Source organism: Branchiostoma floridae, chromosome 13, assembly GCF_000003815.2.
Source record: "Branchiostoma floridae strain S238N-H82 chromosome 13, Bfl_VNyyK, whole genome shotgun sequence".
Lineage (NCBI taxonomy): Eukaryota > Metazoa > Chordata > Leptocardii > Amphioxiformes > Branchiostomatidae > Branchiostoma > Branchiostoma floridae.
The window spans coordinates 4,000,501-4,024,829 of NC_049991.1; the positions used below are offsets into that span (position 1 = coordinate 4,000,501).

The 24,329-nt window shown below is 40.8% G+C and overlaps 3 protein-coding genes across 4 annotated transcripts in view; 1 reads left to right on the forward strand and 2 right to left on the reverse strand.

Annotated features, from left to right (window-relative positions):
• Positions 1–4,193: 4,193 nt before the first annotated feature.
• LOC118429576 lies at positions 4,194–11,741 on the reverse strand. The gene is made up of 8 exons (XM_035840113.1): positions 11,565–11,741; positions 10,960–11,176; positions 10,331–10,512; positions 9,572–9,777; positions 7,499–7,547; positions 5,351–5,593; positions 4,658–4,864; positions 4,194–4,288 (listed from the first exon to the last, which is right to left on the reverse strand). Exons 1-8 carry the CDS (start codon positions 11,631–11,633, stop codon positions 4,274–4,276), a joined length of 1,188 nt encoding a protein of 395 aa, XP_035696006.1. The 5' UTR covers positions 11,634–11,741; the 3' UTR covers positions 4,194–4,273.
• A 3,035-nt stretch (positions 11,742–14,776) lies between these two features.
• LOC118429583 (carbohydrate sulfotransferase 10-like) lies at positions 14,777–20,580 on the reverse strand. Its single transcript, XM_035840128.1, has 6 exons — positions 20,523–20,580; positions 19,115–19,257; positions 18,186–18,448; positions 17,575–17,704; positions 16,276–16,434; positions 14,777–15,527 (listed from the first exon to the last, which is right to left on the reverse strand). The coding sequence occupies exons 2-6, from the start codon at positions 19,235–19,237 to the stop codon at positions 15,264–15,266; spliced, it is 939 nt and encodes a 312-aa protein (XP_035696021.1). The 5' UTR covers positions 19,238–19,257; positions 20,523–20,580; the 3' UTR covers positions 14,777–15,263.
• Positions 20,581–23,743: 3,163 nt separating this feature from the next.
• The window catches only part of LOC118429581 (putative white-brown complex homolog protein 30), a 5,980-nt gene continuing 5,394 nt past the window's right edge, over positions 23,744–24,329 (forward strand). The window contains exon 1 of one of the 2 annotated variants that reach the window (XM_035840122.1): positions 23,744–23,935. In XM_035840122.1, coding sequence (XP_035696015.1) covers positions 23,839–23,935 — 97 coding nt within the window. In that variant the 5' untranslated portion in view covers positions 23,744–23,838. The remainder of the gene's footprint in view (positions 23,936–24,329) is intronic. The other variant, XM_035840123.1, reaches the window with a different exon arrangement.

Below are 24,329 nucleotides of genomic sequence, written 5' to 3' on the forward strand. Positions count from 1 at the left end.
CTTTTTCTTGCTTTGCTTTTGGACAGAATAGAAACGACTTGACAGTGCGACACTGCACTCGAACTTATTGTAACTGTGAAACATACACAAACTAAGATAGTCCAATAGCCCTTTTAGTAAATTTTAGGCCGTAGAGGCAGTGGGTTGTTGTCCACTGTGTCTAGGGCACAGTATTAGGAGGCGGAGCCCATCCCTCTCCTCCCAAAATCTAAATAGAGGAAATCTGTATGATATGCCTAATTTTTTAACTTTTATTAAGGGCACAACACTGTCAGGGTTTGGAACCCAGGGCCTCTGAGTTCTGGACCAAACATCCTAACCGCTACGTGTGTTTGTGTAGTCCGAGCTGGGACAACTAGTGACGTCACTGAATTGTGTGGTAACCGTAGTACTCGTACAAAGTGTAGAGGAATTTGTCGTCGTTTCCGCTCTAGAAGGAAATGTACAATGCTATGTAACAGTATTTCCAAGTATCGTTTGCCTGACAAATATGACGACTTTACAGGTGTCTAAGGTAAACATTTTCTACTGGCTTAGCGCTGATTATACACATCCATTCACACCTTTGCATGCGCATACACGACGCTACTTTTGATGACTTGCTGCATTTAGTACACAAGCTGTTATGATAAGTTTGGTACAAATTGTCCACAGATTAGTCCAACCAATGAAAGGATTAAATTTGCTTGCAAATCATTGTTGTTGTTGTTTTTTCTTCAAAAATACATTCAGACGTTTTGAGGTTCTAAAAACTTAAGCTTGTGAGCTAGATTTTATAAACTTCGTTGTGGTTAACTACGTATCTCCTAATATGTATCCATAGTACGCAAAGGTTTCAATGGTAAATGCTTCGTGTGTGTGTATGTGTGTGTGTGTGTGTGTGTGTGTGTGTGTGTGTGTGTGTGTGTGTGTGTTTAAATTTGCTTTTGGACAGACACAACTAGAAAGTGTGTAATTGCACTCAAGTTGCTAACTCATTGTTACAGCACCCCATACAAAAACAAAGATAGTTCCATAGCCCATTTTAGGCCGTAGGGGCAATGGATAATGTTATGCACATTGTCTAGGCACAGTATTGGTAGGCAGTGCTCATCCCTCTCCTTCTATTACCTCCATAACTGCAGCAAGTTTTGAATTTTTACACCTGGGTGAAGTGAGAAAGGTCGTGTAAAGTGCGTTTCCAAAGGGAACAACACTGGTGGCATGTCAGGGTTTGGAACCTAGGGCCTTTGTGTTCCGCGCCAAAAATCCTAAAATTTTGCGTCTTTGCGACGCCACGTGTGTATGGTCCCTAGTGGTTCATCTATGTGACGTCACTGAATTGTGTGGTGACTGCAGTACAAAGTGCAAAGGAATTTATCGTCATTTCCGCTCTAGAAGGAAATGTATTTTGCTATGTTACAGTATTTCCAAGTATCGTTGGTTTGCCTGACAAATGACGTCTTAACTGGTGATTTCGGCAAACATTTTCTACTAACTCATCCCTGATTTTTTCAGCACCCGTTCACACCTATGCATGCGCACAGTGCACAACGCTATTTTGATGACTAACTGCATTTTATACACAAGTTGTCATGATACACGGTGGTCAAATACGGGCTCAAAACCTCCCATGTCTAGCCGAATTCGAACCTTATTCCCCGTGTTCGATCTGACGTAATTCGAATCAAACCCTTGTTCTATTTAGGTCATCTGCGGTCATTGCAGGTAAAACAGTGTTTTCTGGCCTTTTTCGCCCAACTTATTTGAATCAGGCGAAAAATATAGTTTTACACCAATATAAACAATTTTCTGGACAGTACATCTATGCTATCACTTAGTTGCGGACCTGTAACATGTAACGAAGCTACTGGCGTTTTTGTTGGTGACCTTGAATATTATAAGTGTTGTTTACACCAGTATCAATTACACCCTCCCACTCTCCGTGCGGCATGACATGCGTGCAAACATCGTTTAAGATCTCGACAAAGAGTCCAATTTAACTCATTGACGGCTCAAAATGACAGCAACGGTTTTCCTGAGATTTTTGTTTTTGGGAATTTTAAAGAATGCCTTCGATTTTGAATTATTGGTAACAGTTAATTGAGTGCGAAAATGCCATTTTTACGCATATTTTTGACTGTAACTTTGCTTAGAATTATAAAAATTAAAAAATCCCCAAAACAAAAAAAAAAGTTTTATTTGCCTCTTAGATTTATTTATTTATTTATTTATTTCATCTTGAGACAGATGGGTTACCCCTACAACAGTGCATACAGTAGTTGATTTCCAAGGGGGCCCATCAAACATACATGTAAATAATAAATACAGGACAAAAACGTGATAACAATCAGTCAAACTTTGAACACCAGGGACAACATACAGTACAGAAAACATAAAACCGGTGCGTCAAAACATAATCAGTGTCCATACTCATGTCGAAAACGTTCCAAGGTCAAAATCAATATGTCAAGAGATGGGGTGGAGGTCAGAGGTCAAATCATATATCAAATCATGTGTAAAACGAAAATTAATGAAACTGAAATTTACAAAGCATGGATACTAAATCATATGTAGAGATTGAACAAACAAAAAAAATTAAAGAACAGTAAGGCACATCAGAGACAAAAGTGCTTTTCCATACTTAGTTTCAATATTACTTGAGGTCAGATAAACATATGTTCTTCAGAGCTGTTTTAAAGCCTTTTAGTGTTGTGATGTTTCTTATGTTATCTGCTAGTTTGTTGTACTGGCTAGTGCCAGTGTATGCAAATGTTTTTTGTCCACATGTGGTGGTGTAGCTTGGTGGGTGTAGTTTAGTGGTCTGCCTAGTGTTGTAAGTATGGATACGAGAGTTGTGCTGAAATGTGGCGGATAGGTAAGTTGGTGTCAAGCCTGTCAGACATTTGAAAACCATAATGCACGTGTGCTCAAATCTCCTATCAGCCAGGTATTTCCAGTTGAGAGTTTGGTGGAGGTTCACAGTGCTGATGTCCCGTTGCCTACGTTGTAGCACCACCCTAGCCGCTCTGTTTTGTAGTATTTGTAGTTGCCGTTGTTTGGTGGCCCCACAGGTTCCCCAGACAGTGTCACAATAGTCGAAAATAGGCAATATCATAGTCTTGTACAACATGTCAGCAATACTGAAAGTCAGGCAGTGTCTGAGGCGTCTAAGTAGTCCAATCCTCTGTGACACCTTACTACAAACTTTGTGATGAAAAATATAAAAATCGAGAATTTGCCATGGCCAATCTTATCAAGAGTATGGTCAAATTGAAGGCCTTCCTTGAAACAGAAAATAATCGTCTTTGGGAGGAAAATCAAAACAAAATAGCTATCTAAAATTGCGAATTTAATCTTATTTTGAATACATTTTCCTTGTAATAACACTTTGTTTATATTTAAATATTTTACGGTTAGCCAATAGTAGGCCTCTTGTAACCCGACACTCTGTCGAAATAGCATAGCAATAGTTTTTAGTACGTATATCCTTGTATTTTTCAAAGTTGAGGAAAATTTACGTTGCTGACAAACCAGCGCTTATTAGGGGGTTCCTGCATTTTTCTAACTTGAGGATGGGTTTCAACGGGAAGATTGACAAAGATCAAAGCCCAATTTGACCAAAAGCAAGTGAGAAATAAAGTTACTAACTAATGGCTACAAGTTGTAAAACAAGTATCCTAAAACAAATTACAAATATTTCTTAAGAGCTGCCAAGTTGAATCCAATGGTTCTTCGTATTATCACGTGTTACACATGGCTGTAATTTAATTGGATGGTACTCGGGGGTTTATGCTTTATAATGCAACTGCTTCCTTGTCCAGTTTCAATGTCAAGTGGTCGATATAATTACATTTTGAGATACAATTAAAAATATTAGTAGCACAGCTGGAACACTTTCCTCTAGATTACAGTATGGCTTTAACTATCCAATGTTGCAGGTATGAAATTCCCGTCACCTTTTACTAAGAAGGTGTAGAAAGGAGTCACAAACTTATCATGTGCAGTTTTCAGTCTTTATTTCTTCATACCATAAATACTGTACAGTACAGACAACTAAAGAATACATATAGGAACTACCAAATGTCCCCAGGATATTGCACACGTATTTAAAAAAAAGGTAATTATGGTATCATGTTACATATAATGAACGAATGAAATATACAAAAGGCAATTTTTTTGTACTTAGAATTTTAGACAATATTATAAAAAAATTAGTTCACTTCTTCGTATGACGAAGGCCTCAGTCCAGCTGAGATTATTCGACGGGTCCCGAAACTCTGCGCATATTCCCTCACTGTCCGTAATCCTAAATGAAACAAAACAAAGAATTAGAACACTAAAGCAATATTCTGAAATGTCTCATATACGATTCTAAAAAAAATAATCTAACAACCTAGATAGGTTAGAAATACTGATACGGCTATTATTTGTTGCCGGGTCTCGGGTTGATTTTAACTTAAGAGTTAAATGCGGGGCCCGGCCATGCCCTAAAACTGTTATTTTCCTACTGCAGCGAGCTGTGCATGCATGCAAGTGCGTTTGACTGCGAACAACACAGGTCCAGAGGTTGTTGCTTGATCTTCATTTTGCGGTAACAGCAAGTTGTCCTACGGGGCCACGTAGGGTAGGGGTAACGCCGAAAAAGCCCACCAAGTCACCAAAAGATTGATCTTACCCCACAGGGTCCGGCCACGCTCCACGGCCAGGTGCAATACTGTCTACCGGCGTCAAACACCAGGCCTCCAGGTGGACAGTCCCGGTGGAACGGCTCACTGCTGAGCAGGGTACACTCGTAGTACCGGCTGCAGCTGTCAGGATCGGGGTAGTGACCGGGCGCCTTCCCCGCACAAGAAAATGTTTCGGTCTGGATGGCTGGTACGGTCTGTGCCAAATAGAGAACACATCGTTAGTCACTTTTGAATATTCCTACATCAACTGTAGCCTGATTAAATCTCGCTTATATCCACCGGCCTCCTAGCGGGGAGGGTTCAGTTACAGCCCTGGATAGCAGCGTTTGTGTCACACATGTACGGAATATATCAACTGTGATGCCCTCCATTTTTATATTTTGGCGAAAAGCCTAGTCAAACATTTAAATATGTACAAACTTCAAGCTTAAGAATCATTATTAGTGAGCGAGACTGAGAATCATTCTGAAAACGATATTACAAAACATTTAGGCATCATGATAACGTTCAAACCATTAAAAGCAAAAGAGCTGCCGTAAATTTCATCAGGTGGGATAATCGGTGGATAACAGGGTTCTTTATCAACTGTTAGCAGCGACACCTAGCTGCAGTAGCGAGCAATGCACTCGGTTGCGACTGACTTACAGTATATCTTTATATCCACTTGTGGTGCTACTTACGTAAGCTCGGCACGGGCCGGACACTTCGTATGGCCACCTGCACTCCTGTCTGGCGGGGTCATACACGGTTCCCCCCGGGGCACAGGGCCGGTGGTACACGGGGTGGCCCAGCACGCACTCGTAGTACATGGAGCAGTCGGCAGGGTCGGCGTACATGCCCGGCTGCTTCCCCGTACAGGTGAAGGTGGAGGGGACGGGGACATCGTGAGCAGGAACGTTCGCTGAGGATTGGTCAGTCAAAAGCTGTGGATACATACAAAAAGGATATGATTAGCATGGGAGTTTATTTGAGATGGTAAATTACATTGCAGTGTACTGTAGTTGTCTCAACCAGGACGGGGCCGGTACCGACTCCTGTTGCACTTTGACTTAGTGCTGACTTCACCATGTGAGGAATAAAAAAATAGTGCCTTAACAACACTCTGGTCAAAAATCTTAAAGATAACAAGAGTTCCGAGTTCCCCCGAAGTGGCCAGGCCAGGCCTTATCAGATCTTGCCCTGCTGGCCTGGGCGGTGACAAGCTGTACCACCTGTGGTGCAGAGGTAGGGTTGGTCGGGTCGTATATCATGCTTGGTTTCTTTGGTTGAAATGCAACTTGGAAAGCATAATACCACTGTATGTACCAAATTACTATAAAATCAGAGAGGTTGTGGCACAAATTAGCGTGTATCTACCTTTCCATTGGAATATTTCTCGACCTGTATGATGTGGGCCATGAATGAGTGAGTGATAATACTACAGGTCCAGGACATGCACACTTGATCAAACATGCAGGGAAACTCCAACATAGAGGAGATAGGCATGCTTTTATATCTGTATTAAAACTTATAAAATATGATTGAATTTTTAAGCATGTATTAGTAAAAACATCTACACACCTATTACATGAAAGTAAATACACAAAACACCACGATTCAATAAATCTGTACTTATTTTCTTTCCACCTTTGGATACATTTGGTATAGCCCACAGTAAAGAGAAAACTACAGCCAATCAGTCAACAGACTGCCACAGAGCTTCTGAAAGGCTATAGTTCTCATACAAACACAATACTATTACATGCTACAGAGTCTTAAACTTCTTGGACCTTTTTAGTCATATAAAATACCTAGTATTGTCTTTTCTTTACAGTGTTTTCCACAGTTTTCAGTGGTAGCTCTTAGTAGGTAATCCACACCATGTGTGGTGATAGCATGTCGTGCGGAAGAGGCTTGCTTGTCCCAGGGGTTCTTCCTAGTGTATGTGATTGACACCTCATTAACCTTCGGGAGGATTCGGGGAGGATTCGGAGAGCCGTAAGCCAACAGAAACCTTTCTTTTTGGGACATTAATTCTCGGTATTCCTTGGGGCCATGCCTTATATGGAAAGACCAAGTGGTGAAGTAACATGTAAGCCGAGTGCCTGCAGATTTGAATGAGGGCTCTGTGAAAGCAAGAGCTTGCCACACCGCGCGAAGTTTTGGAAGAAAATCAAGCATTTTTCCTTGATTTTCTTTTATATTTGGTAAAATATAACTACAATAATACAATGAGTACATGTGTTGGTACATAGGTTATTGTTTGTGACCAAGTTTTTGGCAAGTTTTGCATGTTTTCAGGCACTATATTTGTCCCAATCGTATAGCGGCTTTCTATCCCGGAAGTTCATTTTTGATGCCATTTTCTTAATAAATTATCCATAACCTGCCCAAGATATCACCATAGTAGAAATTCTAACATGTTTTTGTGTATTGTGTGTGAATTTCATGGGCTTAGGTTCAAAACTGCAAACGCTAGAGCGTTTAGAAGAGACTAAACCCCTGACCCTCCCAGCGCGGGGTCACAAGGCTTATGAGTAACCTTAACAACACTCTGGTCAAAAATCTTAAAGATAACAAGAGATTTTGACAAAATTTGTGGTAAGTGACATTCCTTGAGTTGGGAAACTGTTAATTGGAGGAAAATATGATTATCATGATAATAAGGTAGACATAAGAGAGTAGACATTGTGAATTAATTTAAAAAAGTGAAATACAGGGTCTTTTTTCATATTATGGAGAGAAATTTGTTGATTTTGAGGAAAATGTAATTATTCATTATGATAACAGGGTAGACATGAGAAAATAGGCATTGGGAATGTAAAAAAAAGTAAAACAGAGGGTCTTACATTTGCACTTATCCCACAAGGACCGGACACTTCGTGGGGCCACATGCACCTTAGACTGGCGGGGTCATACACGGTTCCTCCCGGAGCACAGGGCCGGTGGTACACGGGGTGGCCCAGCACACACTCGTAGTACATGGAGCAGTCGGCAGGGTCAGCGTACATGCCCGGCTGCTTTCCCGTACAGGTGAAGGTGGAGGGGACGGGGACATCGTGAGCAGGAACGTTTGCTGAGGTTTGGTCAGTCAATAGCTGTAGATATGATATGATATAAAAGGGATATGATTAACATGAAAGTTTATCTGAGATGGTAAATTACATTACTGTGTATTTCTCTGAAACAGAACTGGGGCCGGTACCGACTTCTGACGAATTTTGACTCAGTACTGACGCCACATGTGAGGAAACAAATCATGTGTCTTAACAACACTCTGGTCAGATATCTAAAGAATACCAAGAGTTTCGGACTAAAATTACGCTGAGTGACAGTCTTAGAGTAGGAGAACTTTTTATTGGACGCAAATGTGATTATAATAACGAGGTAGATATTAGAGAGTAGACATCGTGAATTGATTGAAGACTAGAAAGGCCGACATTTGCTTAAGAGCAAATACAGCATATTTCAGCCATACCCCTTCCCACGCAACATTGGACTGTTCCAAATCACCCCTGCGCAAAAATGGAACATCCTCTTAACAGTACATTATCCCCCAAAGTGGACTGCTATTGTGAATTGATTCCAGGTAAAAACAGAGCTTGCTTCTATTTTTCAGAAAATGACAATAATCACACCTTCCATTCAGAAAATTTTCATCATGACTGAAAATTGTTGAATGACTTCATGTAATGTCATTAACGATTTTCAGTACGATTGGCCGATTGGCTAGGTCTTTGATTCAATTAACTCTGCGGCTGACGCGCACAGGTGTGGCTCTGTGCGGGGTCACGGAAGGTCACGTCAGGAGGCCAAATGAAAACAAATTTTCCCTCAGAAAAGTGCCAAATTTAATCATTTTAAAGTTGTTTATGTCAAAAATTTTACTAGAATCTTGTTACCAAGTATCTAATGCCTATCTATACCAAATTTCAGGTCATTTGATTGTAATACCAGGGTACAGGAGCCAAAAGTGTACATGTCCTTTTTTGGTGAAAAATTGGCAAAAAATCGCAAAAATAAGCATTTTGTTGCACTGTACACCAAAAGTGTTATTGAATTTATATGAAGGGATTATCAAGGCACATCTGTGTCAAATTTCAGCTCATTCGGTTGCAATACCAAGGTACAGGAGCCAAAAGTGTCCTTTTTTTGGTCAAAAATTGGTCAAAAAATCGCAAAAATAAGCATTTTGTTGTACTGTACACCAAAAGTGTTATTGAATTTATATGGGGGCATTATCAAGGCACATCTCTGTCAAATTTCAGCTCATTTGGTTGTAATACCAGGGTACAGGGGCCAAAAGTGTCCTTTTTTGGTCAAAAATTGGTCAAAAAATCGCAAAAATAAGCATTTTGTTGTACTGTACACCAAAAGTGTTATCGAATTTATGTGGGGGCATTATCAAGGCACATCTCTGTCAAATTTCAGCTCATTTGGTTGTAATACCAGGGTACAGGGGCCAAAATATACGGTTTTGGTCTAAAATTGACCAAAAAATCTCAATAAAATCATTTTAGAGGCAGATATAAAAAAAACTGAGAAAAAATCATCAAGGTATCGGCCCATTCTACCCCTGTGCCAAATTTCAGGTCATTCGGTTCGGGAACGGCGGAGATGATTCACTTTGAAGATTTGACAGGAGAAAGAAAGAAAGAAAGAAGAAACATGACGAATACAATATATTTCACCATACTATGTATGGCTGAAATATAAAAAAGTAAAATTGAGAGTCTTGTTTTCCATATTATGGAGAAATTATTAGATTTGGAGGAAAATATGATTATGATACATGATAACCAGGTAGACATGAGAAAATAGCCATCGCAAATTAGCGTAAAAAAGGAAAAATAGAGGGTCTTACATTTGCACTCAGTGTCCCGCAAGGACCGGAAACTTCAGGTTCATAGGGCCACCTGCATCTGAGGCTGGCGGGGTCATACACGGTTCCCCCCGGGGCACAGGGCCGGTGGTACACGGGGTGGCCCAGCACACACTCGTAGTACATGGAGCAGTCGGCAGGGTCGGCGTACAGGCCCGGCTGCTTCCCCGTACAAGTGAAGGTGGAAGAACCCCTGGCCATCAGACTGGACCTAGCTCGGATACTTCCTTCGTTCCGAACCTTCGTCTGTAATATCAGTTAAAGAAATTCGAAAACGTTACAAAGGATAATGACTTGCAACGAGGTCATAGCAGCATTACATCTGAGAGGGGTAAAACTTACCACTGAATATGGCATATCCATACTTTACAAAAAAACAGCCTTACAACTAGGAAGCACCAACCAAATGCAGCCTCGTTAAAATGCATGATCCTGGATGAACCCCGGAATTTCAAAATGGCCGCCGCAGCTGGCAAGAGGTCTATTCGAGATTCTAACATGGCTAAGAATTTTAGTCCAGATGGTGCATGGGGAGGCGCCAATCTCTGTTTTAATGCCCTTAGGTCACAAACTTTGTGCAATCACTACATGCATGTACAGCAGAGGTACTAGTCCACTGGATGAGTGGGGTGTACTCAATTTACATTATCTAACTCTTTCGTACCTACATACCGAGTGCTAAGCAGGTAGAGAAAGACGTATATATGATTATGTACTCACAGCCTTTGCAAGGAGAGCACTCTAACCACTTGCCCATTGACCGACTCAAATTGAATGAAAGATGTGTTACCATACTCACCCCACAAGGAGCGGGCACATTCTCCGGCCAGTCGCAGCGCTGTTTGGCGGGGTCGAAGACGGGTCCTCCCGGCGCACAGAGTCGGAGGAACGCGGTGCTGAAGCCCTCAACACACTCGAAGTACTGGTAGCAGTTGTCTGGGTCTGCGTACAGACCGGCGGCCTTTCCTCCACATGTAAACTCTGTAAACAATCAATAACAGTTTTCATCTATTTTGTAGCTTTGCCTTTTGTGAATTTATGATACATTGTATGGTGTTCTTAAGCTGGTCGTACGAACCTATGGGTTGTAACAGAGCAATGTTCTGAGGGTTGATGAGTAACTTATTTCTTTCACCCACGTAAATGGCAAATACAATGTAGCCAAAAACAAGACCACGTTTCGCTAAGTACTGAACTAGACAGTAAAGGAATATATGCTATCCTATGGACCTCCGACTACACAGGATCCATAGAAATGCATTTTGAAGAGTATGCGTGAAGTTTGGGAACCTTTACGCAAATAAATTGCACATTTACGCATACTTAAATACGGGCTCTTAGATCGGATTTTTTGCAGTGTCTGATTCAAAGCACGCAATCACAAATAGCAAATAATGATTTCGAAAGATGACATGTTCTAAGACTTACTTAGTGACTCGGTAGTCGTTTCAATCACGACTGTTTCGGTCGCTGTAGATGCATTCGTTACTACGTTGTCGTCAGTGACCAATGGCGTGGACTGTGTTGTTGTCGGTTGCGATGCGTCGACCTTTTCTGTAACGTTGACTACTATTGGCTGCACGGTGACGTCTTGCGCTTCGGTGGCGTTTAGAATACTTTCCGTTACCGCTTGAGTGCTGTTCGCCTATAAAACACGACAATATAAAAGAAGTTAGTAATTGTCGCTTTAACCATGAAACCGCGAGAACATTAAAGCTCATGAAACACGTAAAGAAAGATGAACCTTTTTGTCTGAGGGCCCTGCCAAATTCGTCTTATGATTGTCTAAAGATCGTAGACCTTACTGTCGCAAACTTTGAGCATTTTTGTGATAGTAGTGCATTTGTCGTGCAAAATTTCACAGTCTTCATATGCAAAAACTGTCTTAGATCCTTGGCAATGGTTAATTTTGTCACAGCCTGCTGGAAAATTTTCCAAAATCGAAGTCGTACGACGACCTAAAATAAAATTAACGTGAACGTTGGACAACGAACAATATCAGCCTTGTCCCGGAGGTGTCGCCAAAAACTCACCTGGTCTGTAACAGGCATGGCTAGTGTGCCGCTCAAGGCGAGAAGGCAAAAGACGACTGTTGAATACATGGCTGCTAGCTCACTCTCTCTGTAGCTTCTTCCTTGTAAAGGTAGACTTCTTCTTCTCTGTGATGTGAAGTTGTGAATGCCTGTAGCACCAAACCGGTCCAGTTTTATACTCTTCCATTTCCTGTGGGACTCACGTGTTACGTTTGGCTGTTATCAGCTGTTTGTTTTGTCGAGTGTTTGTACAGTGCGGGCTGGGTCAAATGGTGACGGCATGGAAACGTAAACTTACTCAATCCGTCGTACAAAGTGCAAAGGAATCCGTCGAAACTTCCGCTCTAGAAGGAAATATGTTTTGCCGTGTGCGCCGTATTTCCACGTATTTACGGAAAGCTGACAATTGTGACGTCTCAACAGGTGTTCTAGGTAAACATTTTCTTCTAATTCAGCGCTGATTTTTGCCAACATCCGTTCACACCTTTTGCTTGCGCATAGTACACGACACTATTTTGATGACTTACTGCATTTCGTGAACGATTTGTCATGATAACTGTGGTATGAATTGTTCACATTTTAGTCCAACCAATGGAAGGATTAAAGTTGCTTACTCATCAACGTTGATTTTTTTCATTTTTCAAAAACACATTTTGACGTTTAGAGGCCGAAAAATGGTTACCTTGCTAACTAAATTTGCTAACATTTGTTGTGGTAGACTAAGTACACCCTCATATATGTACCCATCTTAGCATGAAAGTTCATCTGTGTTGGTAAATGACATTGTGGGAAAACTAAACTTTACTTAACCAACACCAAGTTTAATTGGGACTTACCCCAAATTTTCCGGCTGAAAATTTGGGGTAAGTTCCAATTAAACTTGGTGTTGGTTGAGTAAAGTTTAGTTTTCCCAAAATATGTACCCATAATATACTAAGGTTTGACGCGTTATTACTTTTTCTTAATTTGCTTTTCGGCAGAATAGAAGCGACTATACAGTGTGGCACTGCACTCGAACTCATTGTAACTGTGAAACATACAAATCGAAGATAGTCCCATAGCCCTTTTAGTAAATTTTAGGCCGTAGGGGCAGTGGGCTGTTATCCACTGTGTCTAGTGCACAGCATTGGAAGGCGGAGCGCCTCCTTCTCCTCCCAAAATCTTTGACTGAAGTCAGGTTTGAATTTTTACGCCTGGGTAGAGTGAGGAAAAGTGTGTTAGCTGCCATGTCAGGGTTTGAACCTAGGACCTTTGTGTTCTGGACCAAACATCCTATTACGTCTACAAGATGCGACGTGTGTTTGTATAGGCCTAGTGGCTCAACTATGTGACGTCACTGAATTGTGTGGTGACCGTAGTATCGTACAAAGTGCAAAGGAATCCGTCGTAACTTCCGCTCTAGAAGGAAATGCATTTTGCTAGTATGTAACAGTATTTCCAAGTATCGTTTGCCTGACAAATATGACGTCTTTACAGGCGTTTTTAGGGTAAAAAGTTTTCTACTAATTACTCAGCGCTGATTTTTACAAACATTCGTTGACACCTTTGCTTGCGCGCAGTACACGACGCTATTTTTATGACTTACTGCAGTTCGTACTAGTTTGGTACGAATTGTTCACATTTCAGTCCAACCAGTGAAAGGATTAAAGTTGCTTGCAAATTATTGTTGATTTTTGTTTCTTCAAAAATACATTTCTACGTTTCCAGGTTGTAAAAACTTGAGCTTAAGTAGCTAAATTTGCCGAACTTTGTCGTGGTGGAATATGTACCCCCTAACCCACATGGCAGGCTTTGTGTTTGTTTTTTAAATTTGCTTTTAGACGGTAACAACAAGACAGAGTGACATTATATTGCACTCGAGTTGCTAACTTATTGTAACTGTGAAACATACAAAAACGAAAATAGTCCCATAGTCCCCTTTTAGTAAATTTCAGGCCGTAGGAACAGTGGGTTGTTATCCACTGTGTCTAGAGCACAGTATTGGGAGGCGGAGCCCATCCCTCTCCTTCCAAAATCTTTTACCTCCCAAAATGAAGTCAGGTTTGAATTTTTACACCTTAATAAAGTGAGGAAAGGTGTGTTAACTGCCTTTCCGAAGGGCACAACACTGGTGGCATGTCAGGGTTTGGAACCCAGGGCCTCTGTGTTCTGGGCCAAACATCCTAAACGTTACGTTTTCACGACGCCACGTGTGTTTGTATAGTCCCTAGTGGCTCAACTATGTGACGTCACTGTGGTGACTTTAATATCGTACAAAGTGCAAAGGAATTCGTCGTCCCTTCCGCTCTAGAAGGAAATGTATTTTGCTATGTAACAGTATTTCCAAGTATCGTTGATGTACCACACCAATATGACGTCTGTAAAAGGCGTTCTCGGCAAACATTTTCTACCAACCCAGTACTGATTTTTACCAACATCCGTTCACGCCTATGCTTGCACATGGCACTCCTATGGAAATTACCCAAGCAACTGCATATGATTTTGGAATTCCTTATGAATTTCTTACTCCATATCGTTGTTCTGAATAGCATGACACACGTTCGATACGGATTTCCTGCATTTTGTTCAACTTGAAGAAATTTTACGTTGCCAACATATTATCTTTCTAAGTCATCATTGTACAACATGCAACTTTTGTAAAGTGGTTTCTGAATACTGTACGTGCAGAAATGTTCGCGGTGAATTAATGTTCGCGGTTTTCGCGGCGGCCGCTTCACCGCGAATTTAAACCACCGAGAACATTTTTCCATAACAGTAAGAGACTACAGTGCATGGTGCTACCGCGAAATTAAAACCACCGCGAAAAGTCAATTTCCCGCTACCGCGAAATTAAATCCCCGCGAACTTAAATGCATTTACAGTATTATGTCCTCTCTTATATTATCGACTATGACCTGTATTAGCGGCCATCTTTACATAGCGATAACTTTGCTTAATTATGTCGGTCCCTTGGGTTTATCTCAATGGACTTACATAGCAAATTTAATTACATACTGACATGTGACAATCCCTACATGGTATAGATAGGAAAATATGCTAGTTAAGAATTACAAATTCCTCCAATTTCGATAAAAGCCAAATACCACACACACTCTTTTTCTATTATATAGATTAGTTTGCTGAAATTGTAGTTATTCTTCTGTGTCTTTGTACAATTGTTGTGCAAAGTTGACAAGACTTCAGTTGACAAAGCAGTACACATTTTACCATTTTATATATTTATTTGAAGCGTCTACAGCATCTTTAGGCCACAGTAAATAAATTCTCTGGATGACCTCCTATGTAGAGTTAGAAAAGCAAGATGGCTAAATTTTTAAAATAGACATCATAAACGCCATAACAAGATTTGAAATAACAAAACGTGGCATCACAACTAACAAGGTATTCATTCCTGTATTAAGAAGTTAAATAGTGTACTATAGAAGTGATAATAGTGTGGTACACTAGTATGGCTATTGGTACATTCATGACTTCCATATTGGTGGCACTTTTACAACTATCAAACAAGTTTCACTTCTGCAACTATAGTCATGGCTACCTCCCTAGTGTAACTTCTACTAATAAGTATAATAAGGCTGCTATACAGAATGTTTGCCTATTTTCGCTGATCATCCCCTTTCCCCCCTGAAATCAGGCGAAAATTAATGAGAGCGCTGATGTCATCCATACAGTTTACTTGCTGTGGCCTTAGCGATGCCTTCACTTAGTCAGCTGGAGTAGCTGAAGAATAGTTTTCTCAGCAGAATAGCCAAACACGTCAAAGTCCGGCTTGTACTTTCTTTCAATACGTTGTATTTCTTTTAGTGGTATTTCTCGATAAACATCCAAGATCTTTTTCTTGCCCTGGCGTTCTTTCGCTCGAGGGAAAATGTTTTCTTTTCCTTTGACACCAACGACGTTTCGAAAGAAGGTGTTCAAGTCAGTAGCTAGAGTCTCAGTGTGGGCAATGAAGTCAAATTGAACCTGAAAAAATAGAATAAATGCAGTTACAACGGGGTAACTTGATACTCTACGTATACGTGCACGCTCGTACTCAACAATTTACGGCAAAGGCCAAACAGAAACCCACTCATCCTGTAAATGTAAAGAAAGTACTGTTTTCTTTTATTAGAATGTGTTGCTAATATTTATACCTATTAAGAACATCATCCTTTTTCGAAGGCGACGCGAGAAAGCAGGCGGTATCAACATCTGGTCACCTTTGACCCACTGCTGACATCACATTTTCCACTGCTGACGTCACATGACGTCACATTTTTGGGGACAAATGTCAGACTGAGGGAAGAGATACATCGCCTTCATGCCGATGTGAAGGAAGAACATGTCTATTTTGATAAATGATTTTTGTACCAGCAATTTTATATGATTTTACATGTATCTTTTAAAGAAACATCTCGATTGTAACAGAGAAGCCGGTTAAACTATCAATAAATTCAGGCATTTTGTGACTTTTTTTTCAAACAAGCAAATAAACAAATAAAGAAATAAGGAAATACGTATACGTAGCCTCCAAAGCAGGCTCTTTGGGGCCTTTTTTGCCCATAATACAATTTTCCTGTACTGTGTCGCCGATTGCCAGCCATCGCTGATTACTGGCGACCTAGTAAAACAGAAATGGCCTGCAAACGTGTATCATGAGCCAAAAAAGGCCCCAGAGAGCCTGCTATGGAGGCTAGTAATACATAAGTTTACAGAAAATCAGTGTACTTACTTGGCAAAGTGGGCAATAATCAGAAACCAGCGCCCAGTGCTCATTATTTTGCCATCTATCTGTGTCGTCTGTTACAGCTCTTATGAAGGCCAAAAATGGAACTAGGTGATATGTTCCATTTTTGGATTTAAAAAAGCCGTAGTCCTCGTCGTATGGAAGCTGCAAAATCAGATTAGTAATGGTTTGATGCAATAATTGATAAAAAGAAAAAGCCATTGACATAGACATGAATAGATAATAATTTTCGAGGACATAAGTGACCGCTTATCTAAGCCCCCATATCATATGCATATCAGCTTTCACTATCAATCTAGAAAATATAGATATTACACTTTTAAAAAGTTCTGATTTGAACCGGAAACGTTTCTTGAAAAAATCGCAATTGTATATGATCTCTTTCTTGTTGTAGTATACTTATAAGTCATCTAAAACCTTACATAGATCGAGAAATTTGCGTTCAGGAATGGCGAAAAACATCGCGTACATTAGCGGCAATGACAGCCATTTAGTGGACTCATGAAAGATCTCAAAATGTCGCAACCTCTCGCGGGATCTGTGTGACGTCAAGGCAAGGGAAGCTAGCGTATGATTGGTTTAGATATAAAATGTGGGTCGCAATTTTTTTTATCAAGACAGCCTCTGCTTGCGTCCAAGCCGGCAAAAACAAAGTGAGACCGCCATTTGACGAGTGGGCAACCTTCTGGCGGAAAAGCTGTACATTAACCCTATTCAGACCGGGCTTCTTTGGTCATCCCTGGACGGGGGGGCGGGGGGTGTGGGGTTTGGGGGGGGGGGCTTTTGAGGCCGTCCTTTTCTAAGTTCTATAACTCTTGAACGACGTGCCGTAGGGCCACCAAAATTTCAGGACATGATGTCGACATAATATTTAACAAGTACCTGACGTTTGACGTTACACTAACGTAAGATGACGTAATTATGACGTCATCAATTTGATTATATTGGCCGGATCCATGAAAAAAAGGGTATTCTCTGAAAACTTCAAGTTATGCTACAAAAATGTAACAACAAGTGCAGATAACAGAAAAGAAATGGAAAATTAGTCAAACTTCGTAAATTTGTTGCCAACAATATTTTAGGAAAACTCACCAAATTTGGTGGCTCTAGCGTAAGGCGTTCTGGCGTAATAGGACATCGAAGTTGGCGCAGGCCTCAAAGCCCCCCCCCCCGGTCTGAATAGCCCGGGTTAAATGTATTACTAGACTACCCATGTAGTCCCATATAGTGTTCTTTTACCATTTTCAATGAGTAAGAAATACATGCAGACTAAAATTTCCCCACCTTTGTTGTTGATGCGTTCCAACCAATCGTTTCCAGCATATCTTGGTACTTCATATTGTCACGGACTTGTCTTCCGTTTGAGACGAAATGTTCTTTTCCTCCAAAGAAAAATAAGTAATCCGAGACCAATCTACATAATAAGATACAAAACGTATTGTCAGCTTTCTTTGAACCACTGCTATATTCATTATGACACATATATGTTGCGAAGATTATGCATACAAATACTAATTTATTTAGTATTCATTTCTACACATTTCATCTTTATCTAACGAAAAGTAGACTTTGGGGCATCAGCGAAATACATGAAAACACATAGAAGTCACATAACATCATAAATTTCGTGTCATGCCACTTCCGTTCCCATTGACTCTGGAAAAGAAAAAAGCCATATTTTCGATGTAAATATAACAAACTGATTTTTTTTCTTGAAAAAGTTAAACTGTAAATTAAGCAGTGGATTGCAAGTTGAATGAAGTCTATGGCGCCCACCGTCAGTCGAAAATTTGGGTGAGTCCAATTTTTGTGCTGGATATTAGTTTAACTATTTCAATAATGACTTCTACCAACACAGATGAACTTTTTAAGTTAAAGCTGTGATTTCTACGTACCTCTCAAGAGGATTACGCGCCACTACGAGTTTTCTGTAAGTGTTCAGACGTAGCCTTTGTTCGTCCTTCGTGTAAGACGTCAGCCTTTTCATCGGTGCGGTAGCCTGGTGTTTCCAGTACTCTTCTTCATTGGAGTTTGTCCCGAACTCCAAGTTGTAAAGCAGAGCAGAGGTTGTGGTGCTACCGGTTTTGCCGACTTTGCAGTACAGCACTTTATATCTATCACTGACGAAGAAATTACCCATGGGTATACGACGGGAAAGCTGAAAAATAAATAAAAGAAATGCTATGATAGAATATTCTCATTGAATATGCAAATAAAAATTATTATTTTGCGTAATTGGTATTTCATTTTGTACAACGTACCAACATTCGTTGTTCCCTTCTTGAGTTATCCTCTGCAGAAGTTTTTGACAAAAATGCCCCTGCTGTCCCAAAACTAGCCGCTAGGGGGCCCAAATTTATGTTACTTCTTCCTGAGCACAAGAGCTATCTAACACATAGAAATCGTGAGCATAGCTTATAGATATAGTTAGTTAGAGATAGCAAAACCGGACGTTGTGCTGCAGTGCCAAGGGAAGCCGCTAGAGGACCCAAATCTAATAATTTTGAGCTTTCAACACACCCTACTAACACACAAAGTATGAACCCAATCCGCTTAGCCATTCTTGAGTTATCTTGTTGACACACAGACAGACAAACGCAGGGTAAAACATAACCTCCGTGACATTTCATTAATCATATCAGACGGATAGAAATTCACTATGGCCCGAGTCGGTATGTTTGCATCGAACAAGTAAAAAGGCGATTGCCAATGTCTCCTTTGCGTTCAAGAAAAGCAAAACTTTTCTAATGTTAAAATACATACCAGCTTAGCCCTACTGTTGTGCAAAATTGAGAAATATCATATTTAGATTAAAGTCACTAACCATGTTGGATGAAGATTTGTTTTTGCAATATTCTTCCACTAGTTCCTTCCTTCTGGTCTGTTCTTGATCTTGTTCGTTTTGTTTACCGCTTAACTTCACAAGGAGTGGTTGTGGGGGTGACATGTTATTTTTATCCCAGTGACCTATGGATTGATAGAGATACATGGTAATTAGTGCTATAGGTCACAAATAGTGGTGCGTACCTAAAGCCCGGACTTGGAATTGGACCTAAAATGTTTAGGTCCAAGTCCAAAAAAAAACCCCTAAATGTCCGGAGCTAAGTCCGGACTTGCAAAAAGCTATCTGTCACTTATGTTCCCTTTTCTTTGTCTAAACCGTCTAAAACCTTCCATAGACAGTGAAATTTGCACTGGAAAAAGACAACAACAAAAAAAAAAAACATTTCATGTTTACACTGACTGAATATGATTTGCATGTATTTTTCACATTGCATCTCAATCCATGCTAACACTCAGAAAAGAAAATTTCTAGTGCACATAATATGCAATGATGGGTTCAGGTCCGGACTTAAAGTCCGGACCTGAACCTTTTAAGTCCGGACCTGAACCTGAACTGCCGGACCTGAATCCGGACCTGAACCTTAATATGAGTTTAGGTATGCACCACTAGTCACAAAGGTTCATTTCAGTACTACCTCCAGGGTAGAAACGCCCAACCTCTGCATAGCCCCCAGTGATGGAACTTATAAATAGAAACAAAGCTTTAATCGAACAACTTAAAAGCCTTTTTTTGGTGGGCTGTTTTGTGAAATCTGGGCATTTTGGAGTGGCTGCGGTAGGAATGACCCAATACGTGTTGAATTAGTTGTAAAAACTTACCTTTCTCCATCTCGGGGGGGGGGGGGGTTCGCACCCCCCTGAAATAGTGGTATCATCGCCAGATAGCTGTTTTGAGCTATACGGGCCAATCCAAGGGTACTGATTAGGGGGGTCTATATAAAGAATAGTTGTACATATATAAATTCTTGCAAATTAGTTTAATAAGGACATGATAGTAGGGTAAGTTTGTATGACTTGAACTTTTGATTCTTAAGATAATTTCATATTTGTTTTCTCAACTTTCCCATTGAACTACATGTAATTGTAATTAAAGTTATAATTGTTGTGGTACCCCTAGTGTTCTTAACGCCTTTTCAATGAGTACGAAATTGTAGTATTCCCCACCTTTGCTGTTGATGCAACGTTCGACCTTTTCTTGAACCATCTATCGACAAACAATAGTACAGTGTTTCACATCCAAACATGTTGTACCCCCGCCCTCCCCATTTCGTGCTGGGCGTTACCATTTTATTATGACATTCACAAAAACAAAAGGAATTCCATAGTATGTATACATTGTATACAGATATACAGATACACCGACGAAAGAGTAATATTTAGTAGCCTACCCGCAACAACGGTACCAAGGCGAAGTAGGGGCGGATGCAAGTTTCCGACCTCCGTGCTCTGTATTATATAGCCAAAAATCAGTACAGCTACTCCGCCAACCAAAATGTACTGGGCTGCTTTTGAGCTTCTAAGCCATTCACGAACGTCCATGGCGCCACCGTTTAGGGTCGTGTGAAAGAGTTGGATGTTTTAAACCTCCTGTGAGAAACAAAGAAAATAGGACTTAGACACAAACGCTAAATTTTATGGATGACATACTCTTTGGACTGCAAAATAAAGAGATGGGGCTAGAAAAAAAACAAGATGGCTAACGAAAAACAAGATCGCTAATTTTGACAATTATAACACACCATAAACGTTGTAACAAGAATTGAAGCGACAAAACATGGTGTCACAGTCTCAGCCATTCCTGTAGTGAATATGTAAAAGAGCACGAGTGTGGTAAAAAGTGGCACTAGTGTTGTAAATTGTAACACTTACCAAGTTGACAACTTGACTTATGGCTTCCTTATTGATGCCACCAGTACAACTAGTATGACGACAACGAATTATTAATTGTTTAATCGCCCGTGCTGAGCTGCCCGGGTTGTTGACCGAAATTCTACTCACGATCACCCGAGTACGAAGGCCCCCTGGCACAAAAATGTTTTTAGCGAAGGATCTGTGTCTGTGCAGCGAAGGAGCTGTGTGTGCGCAGTGAAGGTGCTGTGTATGCGCAGTGAAGGAGTTGTGTGTGCAGCGAAGGGGCTGTTCGTGTGCAGCGACGTTCCGGGGATGCCGAATTCTAATGTATACGTTTGACTATAGTGAGACTGCGTTGCGTAATCGGCGGCGCGTTCGGCTCAGGCCCAAGAGGTCCTGAATTCGAACCCCGCTGTGCCACCGATCTCGTGCCATTGGGAAAGGTACTTTATAGGACTTTCCTCACTTGACTCAGGTGTAAATGAGTATCTAGCTGCGACTAGTGGCAGTGGCAGGCCTTTCTGACTGAGACAGGCCTTAGGGGCATGTTCGGGCATGACGTACGAGTCCCCCTAGGCGACGGAAACTCCAAACAATAAAGCTGCCTCTGCTGGGGCCGTCTCACACGTGGCATATTAAGTTCTGTCCCTGTGAGACGAAATGATAGAAAGTAAGGTTAAAGGTCCCAGGATATGAAAAGGCTGCAACAATTTCTGTCTTCAATATTTTCTCTATATCATCGCATGCCTCTTTCATAACCTATGACAGCTTAAGCGGTGAGCTTGACTCAGCATACAATTTACCATATTGAATAGACTAGGAAATTCCATGAAACTAAATTTTACGTAGGTATGACATGTTCAAACCATATTTCATTAATCTTATGTCCCTTGCCATTCCAGGTTCGTCATTTCTTTACCAGAGTATGACTCAAACCTTGATTCTTATCGTGCAGGTTGTTGGCCTTTCTGCGTTAAGCATTACTGCACACCCCATGCAGACCCTCTTCTAAATACGCTCAGAGAGATGAGGGTTCACGAAACGTTCGTCGGCATCTGCGTCTAAGAGCTGGGAACAGTCCTTGTCATTTCCTTGTTTTGTGTCGACAACTTTTTCTTGGAATATTTGCCAAACCCTTGTTTCTTATCTTCTGAGAGCCCAGGGTTTACAAAACGTCCTCGTCTCTACTGGCCTTATTTCCTTGTCAACTCACTGACTAACTCCTTTTCTAGGAATTAGGATATTTACATAGAGCCTTTGTTGTCATCTGTCACATATGATCTAAAAGATTTATGTTCTTTCACTGAAAGATAGTGACACTTATGTTTAGCCCCAGCTGATTGTATGGAGGCTTTCGTATTATCCTATGTCCTTCAGTTAGTAGAGTTTTAATTACGATTTATTCTGTATCCAATGATTAGAGTGTCCTTTTTTTGTAGTTTATATTTGACCATACAAAAGCGACTGTACTTTCTGTTGTCATGCCAATAAAGCTTGTCTTACGAAAGGTCTTTTTGACAAGCTTCAGGGGAATTTGATGGTCTTTGTATATAGTACCTGGTAAACTGCCTCATGGCGTAAAACACAGGTTTTGTAATGAACAGTAACTTTTTATAAGTATCAAAAGTGTATTGATATTTATTTGATCCTCTCTTGCCGGGAAGAACCCCTACTCTTTTCTGCACGTGTGGTGAGTTCTTTTACGTGCTCGAGGTGTGACTCTCCCCAAACATTGGACCTTCATTTGACGTCCTATACAAGGGACGTCCCTAACCGAAGCTAGGTACTCATTTTTCACCCGAGCGAAGAGAGGAAAGTCGTGTGACGTGCCTTTCCCGGGGACACAACGTTAATGGGGCATGTTAGGAGATTCAAACCCAGGATCTATAGAGTCTGGGATAAGAACCCTACCATAATGCCATGCCGACATAATATATTTTCAAGTGTCACTCAAGTCCAATATACTGCCCATTACTGCGTAAAAATCGGTCATGATCAGGTGTGACGCATTTTGCTATTCAAGAAACATATAACGTTACACAGTTAACCCTTAGGCCACACCAATTTTGTTTGTCGTTTCTCGTATTTCCTGACCCTATGTTTCCGATTTGAAAAAAAAAACCCTTTCAAATTGTGTTGACAAAATGTCACTGCCTATCATCACTCAAATTAATTATATGGGCTTCAAATTCCAGTAGCTGTACGTGCCTATTTTGGACGGTACATTTATCATTTTTCTTCAAACTTTGGAGTTTGCTACCAGGGACCCCCTAAATGTTGAAAGTTTAGGTTTCCTGTCCGATCTCTCCTACCCCCGAAGATTTTTTAATTTTTTTTTCGACCGACCGACCCAATTTGTTTCTGAAAAAATCCGAGAAACAAAAAATAAAATTTGTGTGGCTTTAACACCCCTATTAAGTCCTACAGGACACAGTTTATGTTCATCATAAACGATAGTGGTATATAAATTTACATATATTGCCCCAATGATAAAAGCAAAAAGGGCGAAACATTTACCGAAACACCTGTATAAGGTCACACGTGACGTAATACGTTGAGTCTTAGTCATACCAGGAAATATATTGCAGTAATAAACTTCCTTTAAGGAGAATTTCTTCAAACTTTATACGTCGTACAGGTCGCTGCGTGACGTATTTCCATGCCGTCACTATCTACCCCAGTCCACACTATGCAAACATACGACACAACAAACAGCTGATAACAACCAGAGTTCACACGTGTGTCGCACAGGAAATGGGAGAGTATATAAAAACGCACCCGTTTGCTGCAACAGTCATTCACAACCTCACGTCACATAGAAGAAGTTTACATTTTCAAAGAAGAGCCGACAGCATGTATTCTACAGTCGTCCTCTGCCTTTTGGCTGTTAGCGGTGCACTGGCCATGCCTGTTACGGACTCACTCGTAGCAACCGTCGTCATGACAACAGGTAACGCTAGGTCACCTCTGGGTAACCTATATCTTTTAAAACAAGGTATTAAGGGATCTATAGGTATTAAGTCGACGAGCGGTAAACGGTGCAATATTGTCTAGATATTGCGTGTATGTATATATGTGTGTGTGTGTGTGTGTGCGTGTGTGTGTGTGTGTGTGTGTTTGTGTTCATGTGCGTGTGTGTTTATTGCGTGTGTGTGTGTGTGTGTACACTATGCGTGTGTGTGTTTGTGACTGTGGTAAATCCGTGCGTGTTTGTGTGTTGTCTGTGTGTATAGGTGTGTAAGTTTGTGTGTGTATGTTTATGCCCGTGTGGTTGGTGTACCCTATGAAGAATTTGTGGGGGTGGGGGGTACACTGGCCCAAAGGGGCGGGGGGTTTTGGTTTTT